General features: G+C 54.1%; 2 protein-coding genes across 6 annotated transcripts; one reads left to right on the top strand and one right to left on the bottom strand.

Moving 5' to 3' along the window:
* The first annotated feature begins 383 nt into the window (after nucleotides 1-383).
* Nucleotides 384-10,060, top strand: APLP1 (amyloid beta precursor like protein 1). Of its 4 annotated transcripts, none has more exons than XM_047836785.1 (17): nucleotides 384-642; nucleotides 1,535-1,678; nucleotides 2,428-2,560; nucleotides 2,771-2,883; nucleotides 3,115-3,248; nucleotides 3,358-3,542; nucleotides 3,999-4,129; nucleotides 4,505-4,579; nucleotides 5,445-5,603; nucleotides 5,681-5,809; nucleotides 7,199-7,298; nucleotides 8,269-8,376; nucleotides 8,634-8,660; nucleotides 8,850-8,920; nucleotides 9,154-9,216; nucleotides 9,348-9,491; nucleotides 9,610-10,060. In XM_047836785.1, exons 1-17 carry the CDS (start codon nucleotides 496-498, stop codon nucleotides 9,706-9,708), a joined length of 1,962 nt encoding a protein of 653 aa, XP_047692741.1. In that variant the 5' UTR covers nucleotides 384-495; the 3' UTR covers nucleotides 9,709-10,060. The 4 variants fall into 4 exon arrangements, with proteins under 4 accessions (XP_047692741.1, XP_047692742.1, XP_047692743.1 ...); XM_047836786.1 differs by having other exon boundaries at nucleotides 8,637-8,660; XM_047836787.1 differs by lacking the exon at nucleotides 8,634-8,660.
* Nucleotides 10,061-14,614: 4,554 nt separating this feature from the next.
* On the bottom strand, nucleotides 14,615-22,259 carry NFKBID (NFKB inhibitor delta). 2 transcript variants are annotated; one of them, XM_047836878.1, is made up of 11 exons: nucleotides 22,143-22,259; nucleotides 20,620-20,720; nucleotides 20,363-20,423; nucleotides 19,269-19,459; nucleotides 19,081-19,186; nucleotides 18,837-18,983; nucleotides 18,670-18,721; nucleotides 18,438-18,586; nucleotides 16,439-16,555; nucleotides 15,926-16,090; nucleotides 14,615-15,293 (listed from the first exon to the last, which is right to left on the bottom strand). In XM_047836878.1, exons 3-11 carry the CDS (start codon nucleotides 20,375-20,377, stop codon nucleotides 15,240-15,242), a joined length of 996 nt encoding a protein of 331 aa, XP_047692834.1. In that variant the 5' UTR covers nucleotides 20,378-20,423; nucleotides 20,620-20,720; nucleotides 22,143-22,259; the 3' UTR covers nucleotides 14,615-15,239. The 2 variants fall into 2 exon arrangements, with proteins under 2 accessions (XP_047692834.1, XP_047692833.1); XM_047836877.1 differs by lacking the exon at nucleotides 22,143-22,259 and adding an exon at nucleotides 19,695-19,912 and having other exon boundaries at nucleotides 20,620-21,430.
* Between the last annotated feature and the right edge of the window lie 307 nt (nucleotides 22,260-22,566).

A 22,566-nucleotide genomic window follows, 5' to 3' on the forward strand; every position in this document is an offset into this window, starting at 1 on the left:
GTCCTTGATTAGGGAAATTTCAGAGCCTGTATTCCTGGGACCTCAAGAGACAAATCTATCGGGGGACGGTGGAGGTCTTCAATGGTGGCATGCCTGGAAGAGAAAGAGGCTGATTTGTGAGTGTCTGGGTCTGAGGGAAGAGAAAGCTGGGGGTGAGGGTCCTGAGAAAGGGCTCAAAACGGCGGAGCCTATGACCCAGACTGCCGGCTGGGCCCTTGCATGGGGTGGGACTCCTGGAATCTCTAGAAGGCGGGGGCCTGGCGCTGGCTCCCACCCGGGGTTCCCGAGCTGCTCCAGTCTGCGCAGAGCTGCCACGCTATTGTCCTGGCTAGGAAGGCGGGGCCGGCGTGGGGCGGGGCTGGCGGCGCCGGCGCAGCCCGGGGGCGGCGGGAGGAGGCGGCGGCGGCGGCGGTGGCGCTGGGAGCTCCTGTCACCGCTGGGGCCGGGCCGGGCCGGGCCGGAGTGCAGGGGACGTGAGGGCGCGAGGGCCGGGACATGGGGCCCACTAGCCCTGCCGCTCGCGGTCTGGGCCGCCACCCGGGCCCGCCGCCGCTGCCGCTGTTGCTGCCACTATTGCTGCTGCTTCTGCGCGCGCAGCTCGCCGTCGGGAGCCTGGCCGGTGGGAGCCCCGGCGCGGCCGAGGTGAGGCCCGGCCGGGTCCTGGGGGATGGGGGAAGGGGCGGGACCGGGCCTTGGGCCCCGACGCGGACGCGTCCAGGACAGAAAGCGCAGTCTTTCCGGCCAAGTGATAGGCCCCCATGCGTCCCTAACGGCACTAGGCATTCATGAACCCAGGGGTTCAGGTCCCAGTTCCCCCATCTTCTGTCCTCCCAGCTGCCTCCCCCCGCTAGCTTAGGAACTGGCTTTTCCAGAGCCGTGGTCCCAAAAGCCCAGCCCCCTCAGACCCTCTCGACCTAGGTGAGTCAGCCCCAACCAGACAGGACCCATCAGACAGTAAGACACCTGGATCCAAGAATCTTGGCCCCTTGCATCCTCTGGACATATTTGAGGGCCCCCTCAGCCTCCCAGAACCGAGGAGTCTAGGTCTTCAGACACCGACCCCCGACCCAGGATGTAGCTTTCCAGCCCTCAAAGGACCTGGTGCCCAGGCCTGCAGGCCCTGAAGCCAGGCCTTGTCGTCTTTGCACCGGAGAATAGGACCCTGAGCTAGGGATGGTGGGAGGAGGGGCCAGAACGCCTGGGTTCTGGGGCCTCCTCCCCCGCGATTCAGTTTTAACCCCTTCGGGCTCCAGTGCGGCTGCGCCGGGGTGGGGGCGGAGCCTGTCTCCGCGGCAACAAGGCCGCGAGCCTCTCGGGGGACCCGGGTCGCCATAGCAACGGGAGAGCTGCGGCGCCCCCGCCCAGTGGGAGCTGTTTCCCGGGGAACAGTACCTCTTAGGAGGCGGGTGCGCGGTACTTGGTGGAGGGGCTGGTGCTGGGGTTCTGAACCTCCGGGTCCTAAGGAGCAAAGGTCTGGGGGACACACGTGCCAGCGTCCCTGGGCCCTCTCTGACCCTTCTGACCCGACCCTCAGGCTCCAGGGTCGGCCCAGGTGGCTGGACTATGTGGGCACCTAACTCTTCACCGGGACCTGCGCACCGGCCGCTGGGAACCAGACCAACAGCGCTCACGACGCTGTCTCCGCGATCCGCAACGTGTGCTGGAATACTGCAGACAGGTGGGCGGGACCTGCTGGGAGGGGCGTGGTCCGCAGGAAAACGGTTCCGAGACTGTCCGGATAGCCCAAAAGAAAGAAGCTAGTCGTGCAAAAGGCATGGTCCAGGGAGAATGAGAGATCTAAGTAGTCAGGGGAAGCTAGGAGGCGTGGCTGAGAAAGAGGCGAATTTAGGATAGGGCAGGACCTGTTTTTGAGAAACTAGGGCAGGAAAGGAGAACTGTGCAAAGAGGGTCAGCTAAGAACTGTATCCAGTGAAGAGACAGTTTAGCAATCTGTGGTAGGTACCTTAAGGAGTAGGGGCACAGGTGGGCGTGGTCAAAGGAGAGGCGGGGCTAAGAAAAAAGACCTTTTGGACCTGCAAGAGAGTGGAGCCCAATGCGAGAGTGGAAAGCTGGGAGGTGTAGCTATGAAAAGCCAGTTCTAATACAAAGAGAAGGGATGCTTACTGAGAGGCCAAACAGAGAAAACGGTGAGGCTTAAAAGGAGGGCGGAACCTATTGGAGGAGGGGACAGAGGTGACCAGAAGAGAGGCAGGTTTACGGGGATTGAGTTTCTGGGCAGATGGCAGGGCTTCTGAGGGAGAGCTACTGGGGGCGTGGCCAAGGAGCTTGCTGGCTTAGCTACCGAGTCTACCGAGAAGCAGAACCTAGGGAGATCACTAGAGCCTTGTAAAGGGACATGGCCAGTGGAGAAGCACAGCTGACAGGGGGCGAGGCTGTGGGCTGATCACTCTCACCCGCTGCCCCCAGATGTACCCGGAGCTGCAGATTGCACGTGTGGAACAGGCGACACAGGCCATCCCCATGGAGCGCTGGTGTGGGGGCTCTCGAGGTGGCCGCTGTGCTCACCCCCACCACCAGGTTGTGCCTTTCCAATGCCTGCGTGAGTCCCAGGCTGGGGGCAGGGAACAGAAGTGGGGGTTTCCCTGGGGTGAGATTCTGAGCCCTGGTCTCAGGCTCATATTAGGAAGCTGGATGCATACCTGGGTCCAGAGTGGGGCAGAGAAACCTCTGAGGATAAAATGTCTGGATTCTGAAGAGGGTAGAGCTAGTGTCTGTGGGAGGGTCTCACTCTGGTGCCCCCACTCTCCAGCAGGTGAATTCGTGAGCGAGGCCCTGCTGGTGCCTGAAGGCTGCCGGTTCTTGCATCAGGAGCGCATGGACCAGTGTGAGAGTTCAACTCGGAGGCATCAGGAGGCACAGGAGGTCAGGACCCTGGCCCATCCATTCTCACTCCCCAACCCAGGAATCCAGTCCCCTAACAACCCACCCCCCCTCCCCAAACCTGACTCTGGGCCTCAGCCCCCTCTTCCCACTGGGACAGAATCAGGAATCCAGGCCCCCAGTCCCATCAGCCCCCAAGACCCAGGCATCCAGGCTCCCTCTCTACCCTCTCCTAGCCCACAATCCTGGCATCTGGGCCTACTCTTCCCGCAGGCCTGCCGTTCCCAGGGCCTCATCCTGCATGGCTCGGGCATGCTTTTGCCCTGTGGCACGGATCGGTTCCGAGGTGTGGAGTATGTGTGCTGCCCCCCTCCAGTCACCCCTGATCCATCTGGGACAGCAGTTGGGTGAGTGGGAAGGAACCCTCCACGCCCATCCCAAGGCTCCTGAAGCAGGAAATGGAAGCCTGGGGGCCTGGGTCGTATTCTCACTGCCTCAAGTCTTCTGTTCCCTCAGTGACCCCTCCACCCGGTCCTGGCCCCTAGGGGGCAGAGTAGAGGGGGGTGAGGACGAGGAAGAAGAGGAATCCTTCCTACAGCCAGTAGACGATTACTTCGTGGAGCCCCCACGGGCTGAAGAGGAAGAAGAGGAGGAAAGAGTCCCACCGTCAAGCTCCCATAGCCCTGCAGGGTTCAGCAAAGGTGAGACTGTCTCTGAACTCTTAGTTCCCTCTATCCTGGAGGGAGGATGATTTGAGGGAGCCTTGGTGTAGAGGCATCTTTGGGAGGGACCTGTTGGGGAGAGACCCAACTGGGGGGAATGGAAGGGATGGGAGTAACACTGGGTAAAGAAGAGGTGGAAGGGCTGTCCTGTGCAGAATGCAAAGGGTGAGGGTGGCTTGGGGGTACCTGAAAGTGGAGGAGCCATCTGGTAGCTCCTAAGGATTATTTTGGGGAAGCTTGAAGGATGGTGTAGATTTCTAAGCTTTGAAAGAACATGCCCAGTTCAGAACGATATCTCTCATGATGCCCTGCACCATCTATGGTTAAGTAGACACATGGTGGTCTCCAGTGTGCTCTAGGAAATGTAGTTCTCCGAGAAGGGAGGGTAACCTGAAGATGGGCTTCAGACTGATTCCCCAGTTCCTGGCCTTGCAGTGACCACCACCGCAAGGCCCACAGATGGTGTGGACGTGTACTTTGGCATGCCTGGAGAAATCAGCGAGCATGAGGGTTTCCTGAGAGCCAAGATGGACCTGGAGGAACGTAGGATGCGCCAGATTAATGAGGTGATGATACTGGGGCCTCAGGATTTCCCACAACACGGAACTCCCTGAATACCAGGAATTTCCTCAGAGGCACATTGAGACTACCTCCAAAGACTCCCCAAGCCCCCATCCAACCCCTAATCCTCAACACCACCTCTGGGATGACCAGGGATCCCTGACCCACCTAGAATCCCACTGAGATGCCAGCAGATTCTATGGAAACTCTGGTGAACTGCATTCTTCCACTTACATTCCTTCAGAGCCTGACCTCTTGTGAACTCAAGAGCAAGTAGGACTTATAGGATCCGGAGCCTCCAAAGTCTGGAAGAGGGATTGGAGGACTCACTGGGTGGAGCAGGGTAGATTCGAGGATCCTGAAGTTCCTCTTGCCCCTAGGTGATGCGTGAATGGGCCATGGCAGACAACCAGTCCAAGAACCTGCCGAAAGCTGACAGACAGGCCCTGAACGAGGTAGGACACCCTCTGGCGGGTCCTACTTTTGCCTGTCCGATACCTAGGACACACCTGGTCTCAGTTGGGTCCAGGCCTGGTCTTGGCTCATCCTGTCCCACCCCTTCCTACTTATATTGGTCTCTCCTGGCCCCCTCCCTCCATTTGGCTCCACTCCTCTTGGCCTATGTCTGACCTGGCATTTCTCTCCTCTTCAGACTGGCCTTGTTTTGCCTTGATCCTCACTTGATCCTTACCTCTCAGGGCAGGCTCTGTGGTCATCTCCCAAACTGAGTCCCAGCAAGATGCATCCTGGTCCTTCTCAGCATCCTTGATTCATTCACATTCCTATTAGGCCCCATCCCCTGACTCTGGTCCCACCCCTCTAATCTCACTTTCACTCTCAGTCCCTCCTCAGTAGGCCCAGCCTCCTGACTCACTGATCACCTCTAGAGGCCCCACCCCCTCCTCTTAGGTTAGCCCCATTCCTGATCTTTGCTCCACCCCTCTAGGTCCTATTTAGGCACAGCCATCTCCAGTTGGCCCCGCCCAGGCCTACAGCCTTACCTTTCCTATAATACTTGGAAAATATTTCACCAGAACATGAGCTGCCTCCGTTCCTAGTTTGTTCCCACCCGGTAGAGTTTACATCCTCAGATTAGCTCCCAGTTGGCCTGGTCCTGCCTGCACTCTGCCTGGCCCTGTATCCCCACTCCTTCCAGTCCACATCCTGTGATCTGGTCCCACCCTAGAGTCGATTCTACTCCTGCCTAGACCCACCGCACCACCCTCCGCCACATGGCCCTACAGACTGCCTTTCCAGAGTGTTGACCTGGACTTTCACCTATCTTCACCTCTCCTGGCCCTGTGCTCACCCCCTTGCCAGCACTTCCAGTCCATTCTGCAGACCCTGGAGGAGCAGGTGTCTGGTGAGCGACAGCGCCTGGTGGAGACCCACGCCACCCGAGTCATCGCCCTTATCAACGACCAGCGCCGGGCAGCCTTGGAAGGTTTCCTGGCAGCACTGCAGGGAGATCCGCCTCAGGTGTGGGAGCCGTGGGGGCAGGGGCGGTGGGTGAAAAGGTCTGGGGCAGGCCTAGGCAGCCTTTGTCCCTTCCACAGGCAGAGCGCGTCCTGCTGGCCCTGCGGCGTTACCTGCGTGCAGAGCAGAAGGAACGAAGGCACACGCTGAGGCACTACCAGCACGTGGCTGCCGTGGATCCTGAGAAGGCCCAGCAGATGCGCTTCCAGGTGCTCAGATGCTCCTGGCTCCCAAATACCCTGTTGTCCCTCAGACCCCAGTCTCCAGGGCCCCACCCCTCAGACCCTCTTTCTGTCCCTTGGACCTCTACCTATCCCTGGCAAGCTTGCCCCCACGCCTCTCCCCAGTCTTGGGACCTTTCCGGCCCCTTGGATCCCTACTTCCTGACCCTGGAATGTTGCCCTTTACCCCCACCCTGGCTCCTTGCCTTTGACCCCCTTCCTGTCCCTTTGATTCCTACTTCCTTTCCCAGAATTTTCCTCCAATGCCTTGAACCCTGTTCCTGTCCCTCAGTTCTCCTTCCTCCCAAACACCACTTATGTTCCATGCAACCCTTATTCTGTGCCCTCAGATCCCAATTCCTAGTTCTTCGATGTTCTCTTCCTGTCCATGAATACTCCATTCTGTGCTCTTGAATTCCATGTCTTGCCCTTGAAAGACATCATTTCTGGGGCTCCTGGGTGGCTCAGTTGGTTAAGCATCCGACTTCAGCTCAGATCATGATCTCACGGTTCGTGAGTTCGAGCCCTGCGTCAGGCTGTGTGCTGACAGCTCAGAGCCTGGAGCCTTCTTCAGATTCTCTCTCTCTCTCTCTCTCTCTCTCTCTCTCTCTCTCTCTCTCTGCCCCTCCCTTGCTTATACTCTCTCAAAAATAAATAAATAAAAAACATTAAACAGGGGGCGCCTTGGGTGCTCAGTCAGCTGAGTGACTTCGGCTCAGGTCATGATCTCACAGCTCGTGAATTTGAGCCCCATGTTGGACTCTGTGCTGACAGCTCAGAGCCTGGAGCCTCCTTCAGATTCTGTGTTTCCCTCTCTCTCTGCCCTCCCCCAACTCGTGCTCTGTCTCTGTATCTGTCTCTGTCTCAAAATATAAACATAAAAAATTTTTAAAATTTTAAACAAAAAAGAAGAAAGACATCATTTGTATATGACTCTCTAATCCCATTTCTTTCTCTATAATCCCTGAAACCTTACTTTCTATTCCTCAGACCCTACTTTCTGCTCCTCCTACCCACTTCCTCCACTTCCTATCTTCTATGCCATGTCCCTGGTATCTTATACGTACATTGTCTCTTGTGCATTTTTCCTAGTGACTACTCCTTTTCTTTTTGCCTTAATTCCTTTTCCAAGCCTCTCACTTCCTGTCTTCTATACACCTTTTCCTTTTCTTTTTATTCTGCTTCGCCTCCAGTTTCCTTCCTCCTCTGGCCCAATTACTGGCTCTTGTGCCCTACTTCCTGTCCATTGTATATGCTATTTTTCCTTGGACCCTATTGACCTTCCTTCTGCACTCTGCCTCAGTTTCCCCATCTCTAGGCAGTAGGCTAGAGAACTGCCTACTTCCCAGTTCATCGTTCATCCTCACCTCCCCACAGGTGCAGACCCACCTTCAAGTAATTGAGGAAAGGATGAATCAGAGCCTGGGGTTGCTGGACCAGAACCCCCGCCTGGCTCAGGAGTTGCGGCCCCAGATCCGTGAGTGCCTGTGACCCCTGGTTCCCATTCCTGATCTGTGAAGGCAGATATTGACCCCCAAACTTTTCTTCCCCCCTCCACCGTTTCAGTTATTTATTCTTATGTAACAAACTCCAGAACTTAGTGGCTTTAAAGACAACTATTTTCTTTGCTCATGATTCTGCCATCTGGTCGGTGTGTGGCTACTCTTGGCTAGCAGATCAGTTAAGGGATGGGACTCTGGCACAAACAGGCCTCTCTTCCTCTCCATGTCAGCTCAGGGTCTCTTATCCATGGAGCCCCTCTGCATGGTCTCTCCAGGATACCTGGACTTCCTGCACAGTGGTTCACGCTCCCCAAAGCATGAAAGTGAAAGCTGCCAAGTCTTCTTAAGGCAGGGGCCCACCTTCTGTTGATTAAAGCAAGTGACAAACTCAGTCCAGATTCAAAGGGAGGAGGCCTGAATGAGAGCATGAGCACCAAAAAGTGTGATCTCCCAAAGCCCCCAGATCTATTGTGACTTCCTACTGGATGTCCCACACCTATCCCTGCTCTTTAAAGAGGCCAGTCTTGGGGTGCCTCGGTGACTCAGTCAGTTAAGTGTCTGACCTTGATTTCAGCTCAGGTCATGATCTCACAGTTCGTGGGATCAAGCCCTGCATCAGGCCCTGCACTGACAGTGTGGAGCCTGCTGGGATTCTCACTCGTTCTCCTTCTCTCTATATATATGCCTCCCCCACTCATGCTCTTTCTCTCTCTCTCTCAAAATAAATAAATAAACATTTTTAAAAAAGAGGCCATTCTCTTGAAACTTCAACCTCCGTCCTCCCTGCCAGGGGTGCCTTCATCTAGCTCCCCAATTTCCCCAGATCATACTTACAGCTACCCCCAATCACTCTAGTATTAGGGTGCCATTTATTCACCTGGTTTTGCTTTGTGGCATCCCTTTGGGGGTCGTGATGTCGACCCCCTTTCTGCATGTTCCCCTCAGAGGAACTTCTCCACTCTGAGCACCTGGGTCCCAATGAATTGGAAGCCCCCGCCCCAGGGGGCAGCAGTGAGGACAAGGGTGGGCTGCAGCCTCTGGATTCCAAGGATGGTGAGTTCACCCAAATGTAGATAACCCTAGACTTTGGGGGACAGGCACCCAACCCAATCCTAATCCCTTAAATTTGGGGGGTATCTTAGCCACCACAGTGAATGGGAGAGGATAGGAACGGATGTCTAAGGTTGTGGAAGCCTCTGTAGGATCCTTGATCCTCCTGCCTTGGCTGGGAGGGTGTGTCTCCACCCTTTTCCTCCATGATGCCCTCCTTTCTTCACTGTTCCACCTGTCTTGCTTCTTCTGGCTGTCAGCAGACACCCCCATGGCCCTTCCGAAAGGTGAGTATCTCCCAGAATAGACCCCAGCCACCAAATCCCACTAGTCCCTGAGCCCCGAACGGAAAAGCGTCCATACATTGGGAACTCCCGACCTGCTGGGGTAAAGTCCGGTGCCCCTTCTGACCGCCTCCTCAGGCAGGGGTAGCACCATACTCAACTCTCAGTAATGAGATAGGACTTGGGGGTTAGGGTCCACAGAACAAGACGCTGCATCCTCTGGGAAAGAGAAGATGTCCCCCCTGGAGCAGTATGAGCGAAAGGTAAGTGAGACCTGTGGACGTTGAGGGTGGATGGGAGAGGGGTCCTGGACTCCTCGGTCTGAAGGAGGAGGGTGTTAGGGGTTTGGATCCTTTGGCCTGAGGGAATAAGGGATTGAGGACAAGGACTTTGGGGTCCTAAGGAAGAAGAAGGCTGGGGATGCCCTACTGGGGCCCAGGGGAGGAGGAGGCTGGTGCCCAGACGCCTGAGTCCCTGACACCTCCTGCTCCCCCAGGTGAATGTATCTGTTCCAAGGGGTTTTCCTTTCCACTCAGCGGAGATTCAGAGAGATGAGCTGGTAAGAGGAGGATTATTCTGGGTACCTAGGGGGAGAGGTCAGAAAGCAGTGGCTAGGCTGTGACTCCCAAAGCCACACAGGGCCCTGGTGAGCCTCACAGATGGCCCCTGCCCCATGTCCTCTCCATGCAGGCACCAGCTGGGACAGGTGTATCCCGAGAGGCCGTGTCTGGTCTGCTGATCATGGGAGCAGGTGGGGGCTCCCTGATCGTCCTCTCCCTCCTGCTCTTGCGCAGGAAGAAGCCCTATGGGGCTATCAGCCATGGAGTGGTGGAGGTGAGAGGCACAAAGACATGGTATATGGGGAAGGAGTTCCAGAACCTGGGCACAGGGGCGCTGTGAGATCTGCGGTCAGGTCTCTATGCCCCTCTGTTCCTCCCCGCCCCAAATGCAGGTGGACCCTATGCTGACCCTGGAGGAGCAGCAGCTGCGTGAACTGCAGCGTCATGGCTATGAGAACCCCACCTACCGCTTCCTGGAGGAACGACCCTGAACCAGCCCCCTTCACCCCTTTGGCTGAGCCCAGAGCTTCCCTCTTCCTGGAGCCCCAGAACCCCAACTCCCATCCTGGGGGAGGGGTCTCAAAATTGTTCATTTCACACTCTTTGTGAGGGGACTGGAAATTCTTATTTCCCCTTTCCAATTCCAAATTCCATCCCCAAGAAATCCCCAGGTATTCCCAGCTGCCTCCCTGCTTGGGACCTCCTCACTTTAATTTATTTTGTAAGTTAATTTATTGTTCCTTAAGGTGACCACCAGCTTGGTCCCAGTGTCTGTTGTTCCCTAGAATTCACCCTCCCATGTGATCCCCACTAACATCCCAATAAAATCCTTTTCCCCACCAGGCCATCCTGCGTCTCTTGGGGGGGAATCAGTGTGTAATCATAGCTCTGGACTCTGGTGCGGATCCCTGCCCAGGCCTCCTTCACCTCTGAAAACAGTATGAAGGATCTTTAAATCTGGGCGGGGCCTTTAGGAAGGGTGGGGCCCAAAGACTTGGAAGGCTCCCTCTGCCCGCTCAGAAGCTTTCCGTGGTGCCAAACGGTGTGTTACTTCTAGACCTGTATTTGCTGAACCCCAGGGTAGACTCCGAGGAAGCTGTTTCTAGCAGTTTCTCCTGCCTTCTGTTCACCCTCACTCTCAGTCACACACAGCATCCACCCCCAACCTTCGAGCCTAAGGAGAGAATGAGGATCTTGAAACTCTCTTCCCATTCACAAGCCTTCATCACTTCTTTGGGAGGCAATAGGAATCCCCCTGATATGTGGAAATCCAGTTATGTCCTAGGGAGGGGTATGTGATGTCTGCAAGCACCTATTGGAATTTAAACCCTCATGCGCCCCATTTTGTAACACTGGAGTTAACCCTCTACATATGCTGTTACCTGTCCCAAAAGGGTTGTTACGGGGATTAAAAGGGTTGATATTTGTGGAGACTTAGAAATGTGCCTGCCATTTCACAACCACTTCACAAGTATTTGTTAAATAAATTTTAAAACAGTGTGGCAGCAAATACTTATGGCACTCCCTCTGTGCTGAGTACGGCTCCAAGAGCTTTTTTTTTTTTTAAGTAGGCCCCATGCCCAACGTGTGGTTTGAGCCAACTACTCTGAGCTCAAGAATTGTGTGCTCTACCAACTGAGCCAACCAGGCACCCCTGCTCTGAGAGCTTTTTACATACACTGACACACTTAATCATTACTTCGATCCCATAAAGGAGGTATTATGATTATTCATTCCCATTTATAGATTAAGAAATGGATATAAGAAGTCATATCACATGCCCACGGTCACTATATAGGAATGGTCAGAGCTAGAGATTCAACCCAGGCAACCTCACCCCAGCACCCATACTCTTGGCCATTTTGCTAACCAGCTGTCTGGTAATTTGAGGCCGTTCAAGTCGTACACTGCAAAAGTCCAAGTCATACCATTCACTATGGATTTGCATTTTTACCACAACTTCCCAGCAGGTGGCAGTAATATGCCATGTTCTAATGTCAGCACACAATTTTCTGACATATGGCCTAGGGAGGGAGCATCTATTTCTTTCTTTCTTTTTAACATTTATTTTGAGAGAGAGAGAGAGAAAGCATGAGTCAGGAAGGGGCAGAGAGAGGGGGAGAGAGAGAAGAGAGAATCCTAAGCAGGCTCCACACTGCCAGTGCAGAGCCCAACAAGGGTCTCGAACCCACCAACCATGAGATCATGTTGGACGCTTAACCGACAAAGCCACCCAGGTGCCTGGGAGCATCTGTTTCTAATTTTCCCGAGGGCCTTTGAGCTCACAATGTCTCTTACAATACATGCATGTAAATACAGGTCATGTATATTCAATACAGACCTAGTAGACATTGTGAGGGAGATGCCTACATGATGCAATTTGGATACAATGCCACAGCTTCATTAGAGAACCCAGTTTGCGACGTCATTCTGATTTCGGTTTTAGCTTCAGTTATACTGAGACAACCCTAGCAGAAACCTATAACTAGCACCACAGGTAGGGGAAAAATTTGCTTTTGTGTGTTTTCACAGACAAGTGTGATCAACAGGCTAACAATGGGTAAGGAGCTCCAAGCAGATGGAACAGGAAATGAAAGGCCATTTTGCTCACTACGCTCAGTGTATGATTCCTTAATGTTTACATATTAATGGCAATACTTAGGGTAATTTTAAAACACTTATTGAAATTCCAGCAGGAAGAATAACTTTGCTATTGTTTGCTTGACGCTGCCCTCTTTTCCCATTGAAAACAATTTGTTAATTTTTCTTTTAATAATACAGTTTCTTAGAGACATAATTTTATCATGTTAATGTGTGTATGTGTGTGTGTGTGTGTGCACGTGCATGTGTGTGTTGATACACGTTGGGATATACATCTTTTTAGATTTTTGAGAGAAAGAGCGAGTTGAGGAGGGGCAGAGAGGGAGGGGAACAGAAGATCTGAAGCGGGCTCTGCACTGAGAGCAGAGAGGTAAGGTGGGTCTCAAACTCACGAACCTTGATATCATGACCTGAAGTCAGACCTTAACTGAGCCACTCCGGTGCCCTGGGATATGCATCTTCTATGTCAATAGAATCTAAGATGCCATCAATGGTAAGAATTGTCTTTAAGTACCACAAGGGAAAAAAACACAGAAATTTTTTTAAGTTTTGTGGTTTGTTTTTTTTTTTAAATTTTTGAGAGACAGAGAGAGAGAGAGCAGGGGAGGAGCAGAGAGAGAGGGAGAGAGAATCCCAAGCAGACTCCACACTGTCAGCATGGAGCCCAATGTGGGGTTCGAACTCACAAACCATGAGATTACGACCTGAGCTGAAAGCAAGAGTCAAGACGCTTACCCGAGCCACCCAGGCACCCCAAAATACAGAAATTAAGCCATGCTATGACTGTAAGATTAACTCCAGTTAAATTGTTCGAATCTATGACATAACATTCCCATGAATTCTTCATGGGTCAGCTGCCACTATGTGCATACACAGGAAAGCAATACATGCTGGTACAGGGAGGTGATGTGGCCTCTGAAACTCCACCTCTCAGTTTCAAGCCCTCGTGTGGTGCCCCCTCCCCAGACTCTGGGCTTGGCCACGTGAATGACTTTGACCAAGGTGATGTCAGCAAGCACGATGCAAGCAAGGGCTTGTTCTCTTGGAACCGCTGTGTGAAGAGATCCGCCCACCTTCCTGGGGAGACCACACGGACAAAGAGATGCTCGGCCCACACCCAGTGGTTCCGGCCATCTCAACTGAGCTATCAGACACGTGAGTGAAGTTGGCCAGCTTAATCAGGCCTCTAGCTGACTGTGGCCACATGAGTGACCAAAGCAGGATAGGACTGTCCAGTAGAGCCCAGCCCAGATTGCAGAATCATGAACAAATAGTGATGGTTGTTCTAAGCCTCAAGTTTCGGGGTAGAGACAGTAGTACATGCCCCAAAGTGTGCTTGGTTTGTTGTCCTTGAAAGGCTCTGAGCAGTGGAGGGCTATGATGGGTCAGAGGGCTTTCAGAGGGGGAGGGGCTCTTTGAGGGATGAGGCTCAGATAAAGTCCGGAGCAGAGGCTGTTGGGGCAATTACGAGAAGGGGGCATTATGGAGGTCTTCTCTCTAGGGTTTCTCCTAGAAGCAGGATTTGAGGACAACTTATTGGTAGGGGAAGTGGGATATGACACACAAAAGGGAAAGCAGTCGAGAAAGAGTATGTTATCAAGCCAGAACCAGTGCGGGGCTTGGAGCTTGATTCTGTTGGGAAACTGAGAGCCTGTACAGAACACAGAGAGGTGAGGGATCTGGAGTACGTATGTATGTGTGTATTTTAAAGAGAAGGAGCAAATGGGGGAGAGGGACAGAGAGAGAGAATCTTTTTTATCTTTTTTTTTTTTTAATTTTTTTTTTCAACGTTTATTTATTTTTGGGGAGAGAGACAGAGCATGAACGGGGAAGGGGCAGAGAGAGAGGGAGACACAGAATCGGAAACAGGCTCCAGGCTCTGAGCCATCAGCCCAGAGCCCGACGCGGGGCTCGAACTCACAGACCGCGAGATCGTGACCTGGCTGAAGTCGGTCGCTTAACCGACTGCGCCACCCAGGCGCCCCAAGAGAGAGAGAATCTTTTTTTTTTTAAATTTTTTTTTCAACGTTTATTTATTTTTGGGACAGAGAGAGACAGAGCATGAACGAGGGAGGGGCAGAGAGAGAGGGAGATACAGAATCGGAAACAGGCTCCAGGCTCCGAGCCATCAGCCCAGAGCCTGACGCGGGGCTCGAACTCATGGACCGCGAGATCGTGACCTGGCCGAGGTCGGACGCTTAACCGACTGCGCCACCCAGGCGCCCCTTTTTTTTTTTTTTTTTTTTTTTAAAATTTTTTTTTCAACGTTTATTTATTTTTGGGACAGAGAGAGACAGAGCATGAACGAGGGAGGGGCAGAGAGAGAGGGAGATACAGAATCGGAAACAGGCTCCAGGCTCCGAGCCATCAGCCCAGAGCCTGACGCGGGGCTCAAGAGAGAGAGAATCTTAAGCAGGCTCCACACTCAGGGCGGAGCCCGACATGGGGCTCAATCCCACAACCCTGGCATCATGACCTGAACCGAAATCAAGAGTCGCACACTCAACACACTGAGCCACCCAGGCGCCCCAGGACCTGGAGTAGTTCTATGCCATCTCCTTCTGAAAGGAGGGCTGTTAGATGGGAAGCAGTATAAACTCACTGGCATTTAAGGTTGCCATGCTCACAGCCAGGACAGAGCAGGTCAGACCACCAGATGTTGATACCGTGAGGGTGACAGTAGCACCCACAGTGTCTGCTACAAACCCCCCAGGCACCTTCATCCAAACATGCCTACCCAGCCGAGCACCACAGCCACTCCCCTGCACCAATGCCTCCAGAGATTAAGACAGACAGTTGAGTCCAAATTGAGTTTAATAAGGAGTTCCACATCGGGGAGGGATTCAATGGAAATGGGGAGATTGGGGACAGGGGGGTCCAGCCAGTGGAGTTCTGAATTAGAAAGCATATGACCTAGGGAACTCACATCCTATGTCTCAGAGGTAACTCACATCCTATGTCTCAGAGGTAAGGACCTGAATGGTGTGGGTCCTGGGGAGGTTTGGGGGGTCATCTTAGGAGCTCTACTGGGTGGCACTGGGAGCTATTTGGGGGTACTCCAAGTACTGTGTAGGGAAATCACATCTGGGGTTCTAGGTGTGAACGGTCGAGTAGGGGAGGGGGCCCCAAAAGATCCCAATGGGGAAAGGGCTAGGGGTCCAGGTGTTTCACAGAAACAATCAAGGGGCCTCGATTTCACAGAAATCATCAAGAGGGCTCCTTGTAGGTGGGAGAGGGGTATTACACCACCCCAAATATTGGGGATTGTTTACACCCCCGCAGCCATTTTGGGGTTTTAATGTAAGACCCCAATGGCAGGACATTCCACATACATTATCACGGATTTGCAACATTAGCATACGCTGGCTGTCCCACAGGACGGTGGGGACTGGAAAATCAGTCCAGGTTCTGGGTTTGAGTCCTAAGAGGACAGGCCTGGGGGTGCCACACGGCTCCTTTTCAACAGCTGCCGGAGCTGCAGACAAGACAAGGCAGAGGAAGAGAAGTTAGGGAGGCTGGAAGGAGAGGTGGGGGACACAAACACTGTGAAGTTGGGGGTTAAAGTGGAGAAGCAGAGTAAGATCAACTGGGTTTGCAGGTCAGAGGTTCAGAGTCAAGATTTAGGGTTAGGGACGAAGGTTCAAACACTGAGAAAAGGTTCAGGAGCCAGAACTGGGGATGGAAGGAAAGCTGGGGTGTGTTCCCACCTTGGGGTTACCATTGAGGACTGGGAGTCAAAGAGTAGAGGCAAGGGATCAGACGTCACATTTAGGGGTCAGAAGTCCCACTCTGACGTCAGGGCTGGGGCAGGGCGTTGGAGGTCAAACTTGGGAATCAAAGGTCACACCCTGAAGTCATGATTCAGGGATAGAAGTACAGGCCATACTCTGAGGTCAAGGTTGAAGGAGAGGTTAGGAGGAGTCACCAATACCAGGTATGAAATCCAACACTGGGGTCAGAGATCATATTTTCAAGTCAGGGTTGGATAGGGATCAAAGTCACCTTCTGAGATTAAAATCACCCTCTAAAGTCATGAATGAGTAGCGTCAGGCGTTCACCCTGTTAAGTCAGAGGCCACTCTACAGTCAGGGTGGGCTCAGTGCTCACCCCTTCGGGGCCCGGCCCGGGCCGCAGCAGGTGGACAGGCTGCTCATTCTCCAGGTTTCGCAGTGTTGGATCTGCCCCAGCTGCCAGCAGGCGCCGCACGATGGCCTCCTGGGGTGGCCCAGGGGGCAGGGCAGCCGCCATGTGGAGGGCTGTGTTCCCATGGGCCTGGAGACAGTGAGGGGAGGACTGATAAGGATTCAGACTCAGCTGGCCTCGACCCTCAACAGGTACCCTTCATATTCCACATTCTGCCACACCCAAGTCCCACACTCCCGCCTTCACATCCATGTCCCACATGCCCCCAGTGACATCCCAGAATCCCCTCTACAATCACATTCCACACACCCCTCTATGTCCTATGCATTCCCCCAGTTACATCCACATCCTATACAGTCCCCTCCCATGCTCCGTACATTGTCCCCTCCACAGCCATAGCCCACAGGACTCCCAACATCCCACTGCCCCTCTCTGTCATATCTCACACAACCTGCACATGCCAGCCTAGGCCCCTACCTTCATGTTGACAAAGGCCCGCAAGTCTCCCCGTGGCAGCTCCAGCAGCAGCTGAACCAGGGTGGGATTGGCAGCCTGCACGGCCAGATGCAGAACCGTCTTATTGCTCTTGATTTCCTATAGAGAAGGGAACAGCAGAGGTCAGGCCAGTCCTCACACCCAGGGTCCCTCCCATGGAACCCAAGAGCCTTTAGACACCTTGTCTCCCCTTTACAAGCACCCAGGGGTGCCTTATACAGTTATAGGTGTTGTGCACCGTACAAGAGTACCACGTTTAAGGGGGTGCCTTTCACATCGAACGCATCCCAGAACTATACATTTATTATGACAATTTTCCAGCCCAAGTGACTCTGGGCTAGCAGCTGCCTGGCCACCCCACATTCTAAGAGGCACAGTAAAATGTACCTGCATCCCACATGGACAGTCTTTACCTATAAGGATGGGACCTGAGCAGCATCAATCAGGAGCCTAAGCAAGCCTATATCCACTTCTATACTGAGTTGTTCTCTTCATATTTTGGAGCAAATAAATGCATTTTCCAGGGTGAAACCTTATTATGTACCCTTAAAGAGTTTGTAATGATAACGGACATTAAAAAATATTATGTGTTTAGGAATGCCTGGGTGGCTCAGTTGGTAAAGCATCCGGTGCCTCTCTCTCCTCAGGTCATGATCTCACAGTTCATGCGATCAAGTCCCGAGTCAGGCTCTACACTGACAGCAAGGAGCCTGTTTGGGATTCATTCTCTCTCTCTCTGCCCCTTCCCTGCACATGCATGCACGTACGTGCACACACACTCTCTCTCAAAATAAATAAGCCTTGAAAATTAAAAAAAATATATGTTTGTTTATACAAGTCAAAATAACCTAGTTGGCTCACCAAATATATTACGAAGAGAAGACAAGGAGACGGAGGGAGAAGCTCTAAATTAAGAGAGACCCTAAAAGTCTTATTATGGCAATATGTGGGCTTTATCTGGATCCTAGTTTTTGTAACGAAAAAAAATAAATATCCATTTAGAGTCAATCAGAAATTTGAACACGGCCAGGATATTTGGTATTTTGAGATTAATTTTTTTAAGGTGGAATAATCGTACTGAGGTTAAAAGAGTTCTTAACTTTAAAGACACAAATATTTATGGATAAAAAATGCTCGGGTTTGCTCTAAAATAACATAGGGATGCATGGGTGGCTCAGTCGGTTAGGCATCCGACTCTTGATTTCAGCTCAGGTCAGGATCTCACAGTTCATGGGACCCAGCCCCACATCGGGCCTTTGTGCTGACATGGCAGAGCCCATTTGGGATTCTCCCTCTCCCTCTCTCTCTCTGCCCCTCTCTTACTCACTCTGTCTCCCAAAATAAACAAACACTAAAAAAATTTTTCTAAATAAACTAATATAGGCAAGTGAGGGAATGGATGGGGCAGGACTGGCTACTAGTTGCTGATTATTGATGTTGGGTACGGGGAGTTCACTATACCATTTTCTGTATTTTATCTGTGTTCAAAATTCTTTAACTAAAAAACAAAACTAAATAATAAGTGGATGTTTAATTCTCTCAGCCAGCCTGTGAAGAAGCTACTATCAGAGGAAGGAGAATAATATATTTATGAAGAGGTGGATTCTGGCGTCAGACCACCTGGGTTCTAATCCCTTCTCTGATACTCACAAGCTGTAAGATTTTTGACACTGTGCCTCGGTTTTTCTTACCAGTGAAACAGAAAAAGTGATAATAGCACACATGTCAAAGGATGTTTGTGGACTCAATTAGCTAATCCATGAAACGCAGTACTAGACGAATAGTAGGTGCTGGATAAATATAAGCTAAGATCAGTAATGTTACTCTTAGGGGCACAGAAAAATGAAGTCATAGGCTCAAGTTCACATAGCTGGGAAGAGACAAAGCCAGCATTTGTTTGAAGCCCCTGGACATCCAGGTGACCCACCCCACACCATCCAGGTGACCCACCCTCCTAGGGGCGGCCCACTGCCCAGCTCACCTGGCTGGTGTGATCAGCACCCATGTGCAGCAACATTTGGACACAAGCCAGCCTGTCTCGGGCCTGGGTACTCAGCACCCGGGAACATAGGTCCGGTGGGTGCATAGCAACATTGAGGGCCAGGATGGCCGTGTGGAGAGGGGTGAGGCCTGCAGAATGGAGACAGTGAGGGCTCTGTGTCTGAAGCACCCACCCCACCTGCCACACCTGCCCTGCTCACCACCCAACTCACCCTCAAAGTCTCTGGCTTCTAGGTCAACCTGAACCCCGGAGTTAATCACAGCCTGAGTAGGAGAAGGCAGAGTGCTGGATTAGAGTCTCCCTGGGCCTCCTAGCCCCGGAAGCCATGATTTGAGCAACCAGTCCATCCCATCCACCCCCTTGGTCAGCAGGCCATACCGAGAGGACTCCTGGGAGCCCATAGGTAGCGGCCACATGCAAGACAGAACGTCCCCGATGATCAGTGGCATTGGGCTCTGCTCCCAGGTTCAGTAGATCCTCCACAATCAGGGGCTGGTTGGCGGCGGCAGCCACCAGGAGAGGGGTCTGCAAGACATAAGAAGATCAGTCTGGGGCCCCCGTCTGAAATCCAGGCCCCAGACCTTCTGCCTTCAATCCAGGAGTCCAGGCCCCTGGCCCTCACCTTGCCCTTATGCTCACGAATGTCCAGATGTCTGTACATTTGGAGCATCTCAGCTGCAGCATATGCTGCCCAGCGCAAGCCACGAGCCGCAAACAGGTGCAGGAGCCTGAGGACAGGTAGGGGGACACTGGTGAGCACAGCACCCCAGCTAAGCCAGGAGCATGCAGACTGCGATCCCCTATACTCACGTGTCTCCCTCCTCATCCTGGGCCAGCAGCCGTTGTGGCCCCAAAGCCAGCATGTGAGCACGGGCTGTGTCCAGAGATGGTCCGGTGGTCACGGGAGGCATCTGTGGGGGTCCTGAGGGGAGTCCAGAACCTCTCCAGGATCCTGCCTGTGGCAGGGAAGGTTCTGCATAAAGCCGGGTATCCAGGGGGTCCTGAAGGGTGCATGTGGTGGGAAGAGCCAATCAGCTGAGCATTCTCTCTTCCTAACATATATACATACACATACAGAGTGCCAGGTACAGTGGCTGGGTGTCCCATCTGTACCAAGTGACCTTGGACCTCTGGGCCTCAGTGTTGCCCATCTGAAGAATAGGACCTTAATCCAGCATGAGGGCAACTGGGGATTTTAGGGGCCCTTCAGTATCCTGTTCCCACTCTGTATCTCACCTCCATCCCCACAGAAAATGGACACTGGCGCCCTGGGTCGGAGGGTGGGTAGAAGTCGGGAGTCAGGAAACCTTCAGCAGCAGAAGCAGGGTAAGAGTAGGGGCTGTCTGTGTAGGCAGCATGCGTGTTGGGGTCCCAGTCTGGAAAGCCTGTGGTGGGGGCCAGGCTGCCAAGTCCAGAACCCACAGTCTCCTGGTGTACTGGCAAGCGAGAATGGCCTGTGAGAGGAGGAGCAGGGGCAGGCCTGGTTACCAGAGTCAGGGAAGTCATCAAGGCTGGAGGACCTGTGTGAGAGCCTGGAACCTCCCAAGGTGCTGGGAGCTAGTCCTCGTCCGTGTGGGACACCAAAGGGCTGGGACCCCGAATCTAGGACGCCGAGGGGTTGGAAGCTTGGACTTCTGAAACCTGGACTCCTGGGACACTGTGGGGCTGAGGGCCTAGACTCCCGGAGCAACAGAAGGCTGGGAGCCTGGGCCCCTGCAACACGGAAGGGCTACGTACTTAGATTACAGGGCTCCAAAGAATCTGGGAGATCAAACTGCCACTGGGTCCCAGCAAGAGAAGGTCTGACTCCTACGCTCCCAAAAGTCCTAAGATTTGGAATGTTTGAGTCCCTGAAGAAAGCTGGGGCTGTGAGCTGAGGGAAGCAGATGATTTTCCAGACTTACCTGCTTCACTCTCATTCACAGATGGGGTCAGGGACTGGGCCAGAGGAGGTGGAAACTGTCCCTGTAGAGGCAGAGACAAAAAGGAACAAGGGAGAATTTATATGACCGATCCCTCAGCATCCATTCCCCCACCCACAGCGTATCTAAGTCAGGACTAGCCTCTCATCTGTTCTGAGGGCCCAGCAGGACATCAAGTCCTTGCCCAATGGGGCAGAACCTCATGAGAGTTGTAGTTCACAAGCCTCCATGGGCCTTACCGGTACCCCACCAGCATCAGGCTGCTGCTGACGGCGCCTCTGTTCCTCCAGGAGCTTCTTCACTGTTTGTGACGGGCAGTGGCTGCGTTCACCCCGGCTCACTAGGCGGGGGGGGGGGGGGGGGGGGGGGAGAAGAGATGGAGGGAAATAATTAGGGGTCTTTAAGTCACCCAACCACGCGGGGGAGTGGTTTTGGGTCCCTGCCTCGCCCTCCTGCACGGAAAAACTGGCACATTGACTCCGCCTGCGAACTCCAAAGCCAATCTTAGCTTTCAGGTGCAGCATCCGCCTCCGCCGCCGCCGCCGCCGTTTCCTTCCCTTTGCTTCGCACTTTCCCCTCTGACCCAACTTTCCACCAGCGTCGTGGAAACTGAGGAAGGGGGAGGAGGGCGCTCCTCTGCAGCACCTCCCCCCAACTTCCGTGAAAAATCCCAGCCCCCAGATCTCCCATTCCCGAGGCCTCGGGGGTCGCTGGGAATCACTCCCTGAGACGCATGCACATCTAGGTTCTCAACATCTCTGCCCTAGAAGCTGACACACTTTCCTCTGGAAACCAGGCGTCCGAGTCCCCAGCCCCTCTCCCCAAGGAACCACGAATCAATAGCCCCTAGCTCATCTGGGTTCCAGAAGTCCAGACCCCATTCCCCCTCGAGACCGAACAGTCCAGGCCCCATTTTGCGGGAGTCCGAGAGCCTAGCACCCGTTTCCCCAAGACCCAGGAGTCCGGGCCCGTCAGCCTCTTCCTCTCTAGCACTTGGGAGTCCCAGTTTGCAGAAGCCTGGTCCACACCACCCCGGAAGTCCGGGCGTTCAACGCTCACCCTTCAGAGCCCGGATTCCGGAGGAGGAAGGGTTAAGCGGGGGAGGGCAGACTCGGAAACAGCCCAGGCGCGACGCGCTGACGTCACGGCTCTCACGCAAGGGAATCTTCCAACCACCCCTTCCACGCCTGGCCGCACGCAGCAGGTGTCCCGCTGAGAGGCGGGGCGCTTGGCCAAGCGTGGAGCGCGTGGAATCCCCGCACGTGGGGAATTCCCGAGCAGCCCAGGGACCCAGGGCTGGTGGAGACTCGGGAATTCCCGGGGTGGGGGGTAGGGTCAAGGCCTGCGTGGACCCCTGCGGCCAGGCGCCGGATCTTACCCCCGCGGACCCGTGGCTGATTTTTAAACAACCACGCCCCCTCCCCCAGGACTCAACCTAGCCCCTTTCTACACTCCTTCCCAGCCCCGTCCTCCCACAGGACCCAGGGGTCGGGCCTCCAGCCCCTTCACCTCCGGGACCCGGGATTCCGAATCTCCAATCCCCTACCGCCCAGGACCCAGGAGTCCAGAGTCCCAGCCGCTCCTCCATCACCACCCAGATGCCCGGGCCTCCTGGCCCCTCCATACACCAAGTACCCTGACTCTCAGCACCCAGGCCTGATCCTCCCAGCTCCGTCTCTGGCATCCTCAAGAGCCGGACTCCCAGCCCCTCGCTCCTTCAAGGGGCCGAGCGTGTCTCACCTCCCCACCCCACCCCCATTACCTCGGGGATTCCGTGGCGCGGATTGCGGGCCCCCAGGGCCGCGGCCTCGGCGCTGCGCCAGCCTCGCTCTTTCCCGCGGAGCCGCCGCCGGGTCCCCGATCTAGGGTTGGTGCCCCGCGAGTTTTTAAACTGGGGTTCTAGCACCGCCCGGTCATGGGTAGGGCCCCGCCCACAGGCCTGGGAGTCCCCGTGTCGCGCTCTAGCAAGCCGAGTCTCTGAATGGGCGGGGCTGACACTGCGAGCCAGACTCCTGAGTCTCCCAGGAAAGAGGCAGCTGGGGGCCCCATCTTAGGTCTGAAGGAGAAGTGGGCCTAGAACAGCCGAGTCCTGAAGGAGGAGAGCACTGAGGGCCTAGACTTCTGAGGCTCTATCCAAGGGGGTGATGGAGGTTTCGATTTCTGGGTCCTGGGCCGAGAGGGGACAG

The sequence above is a fragment of the Prionailurus viverrinus genome, chromosome E2, assembly GCF_022837055.1.
Source record: "Prionailurus viverrinus isolate Anna chromosome E2, UM_Priviv_1.0, whole genome shotgun sequence".
Taxonomy (NCBI): domain Eukaryota; kingdom Metazoa; phylum Chordata; class Mammalia; order Carnivora; family Felidae; genus Prionailurus; species Prionailurus viverrinus.

Excerpts from the sequence above, each read along its gene's own strand:
- APLP1 (XM_047836785.1), top strand. The coding sequence starts at position 496 with ATGGGGCCCACTAGCCCTGCCGCTCGCGGTCTGGGCCGCCACCCGGGC. Across the intron at positions 2,561-2,770 it reads TGTGCCTTTCCAATGCCTGC|CAGGTGAATTCGTGAGCGAG; the intron begins GTGAGTCCCAGG and ends CCCACTCTCCAG. Across the intron at positions 4,130-4,504 it reads GGATGCGCCAGATTAATGAG|GTGATGCGTGAATGGGCCAT; the intron begins GTGATGATACTG and ends TCTTGCCCCTAG.
- NFKBID (XM_047836877.1), bottom strand. The coding sequence starts at position 20,904 with ATGCTGCACCTGAAAGCTAAGATTGGCTTTGGAGTTCGCAGGCGGAGT. Across the intron at positions 19,460-19,694 it reads CATTTTCTGTGGGGATGGAG|GACCCCCTGGATACCCGGCT; the intron begins GTGAGATACAGA and ends TGCACCCTTCAG. Across the intron at positions 16,091-16,438 it reads GGGCCTTTGTCAACATGAAG|GCCCATGGGAACACAGCCCT; the intron begins GTAGGGGCCTAG and ends CACTGTCTCCAG.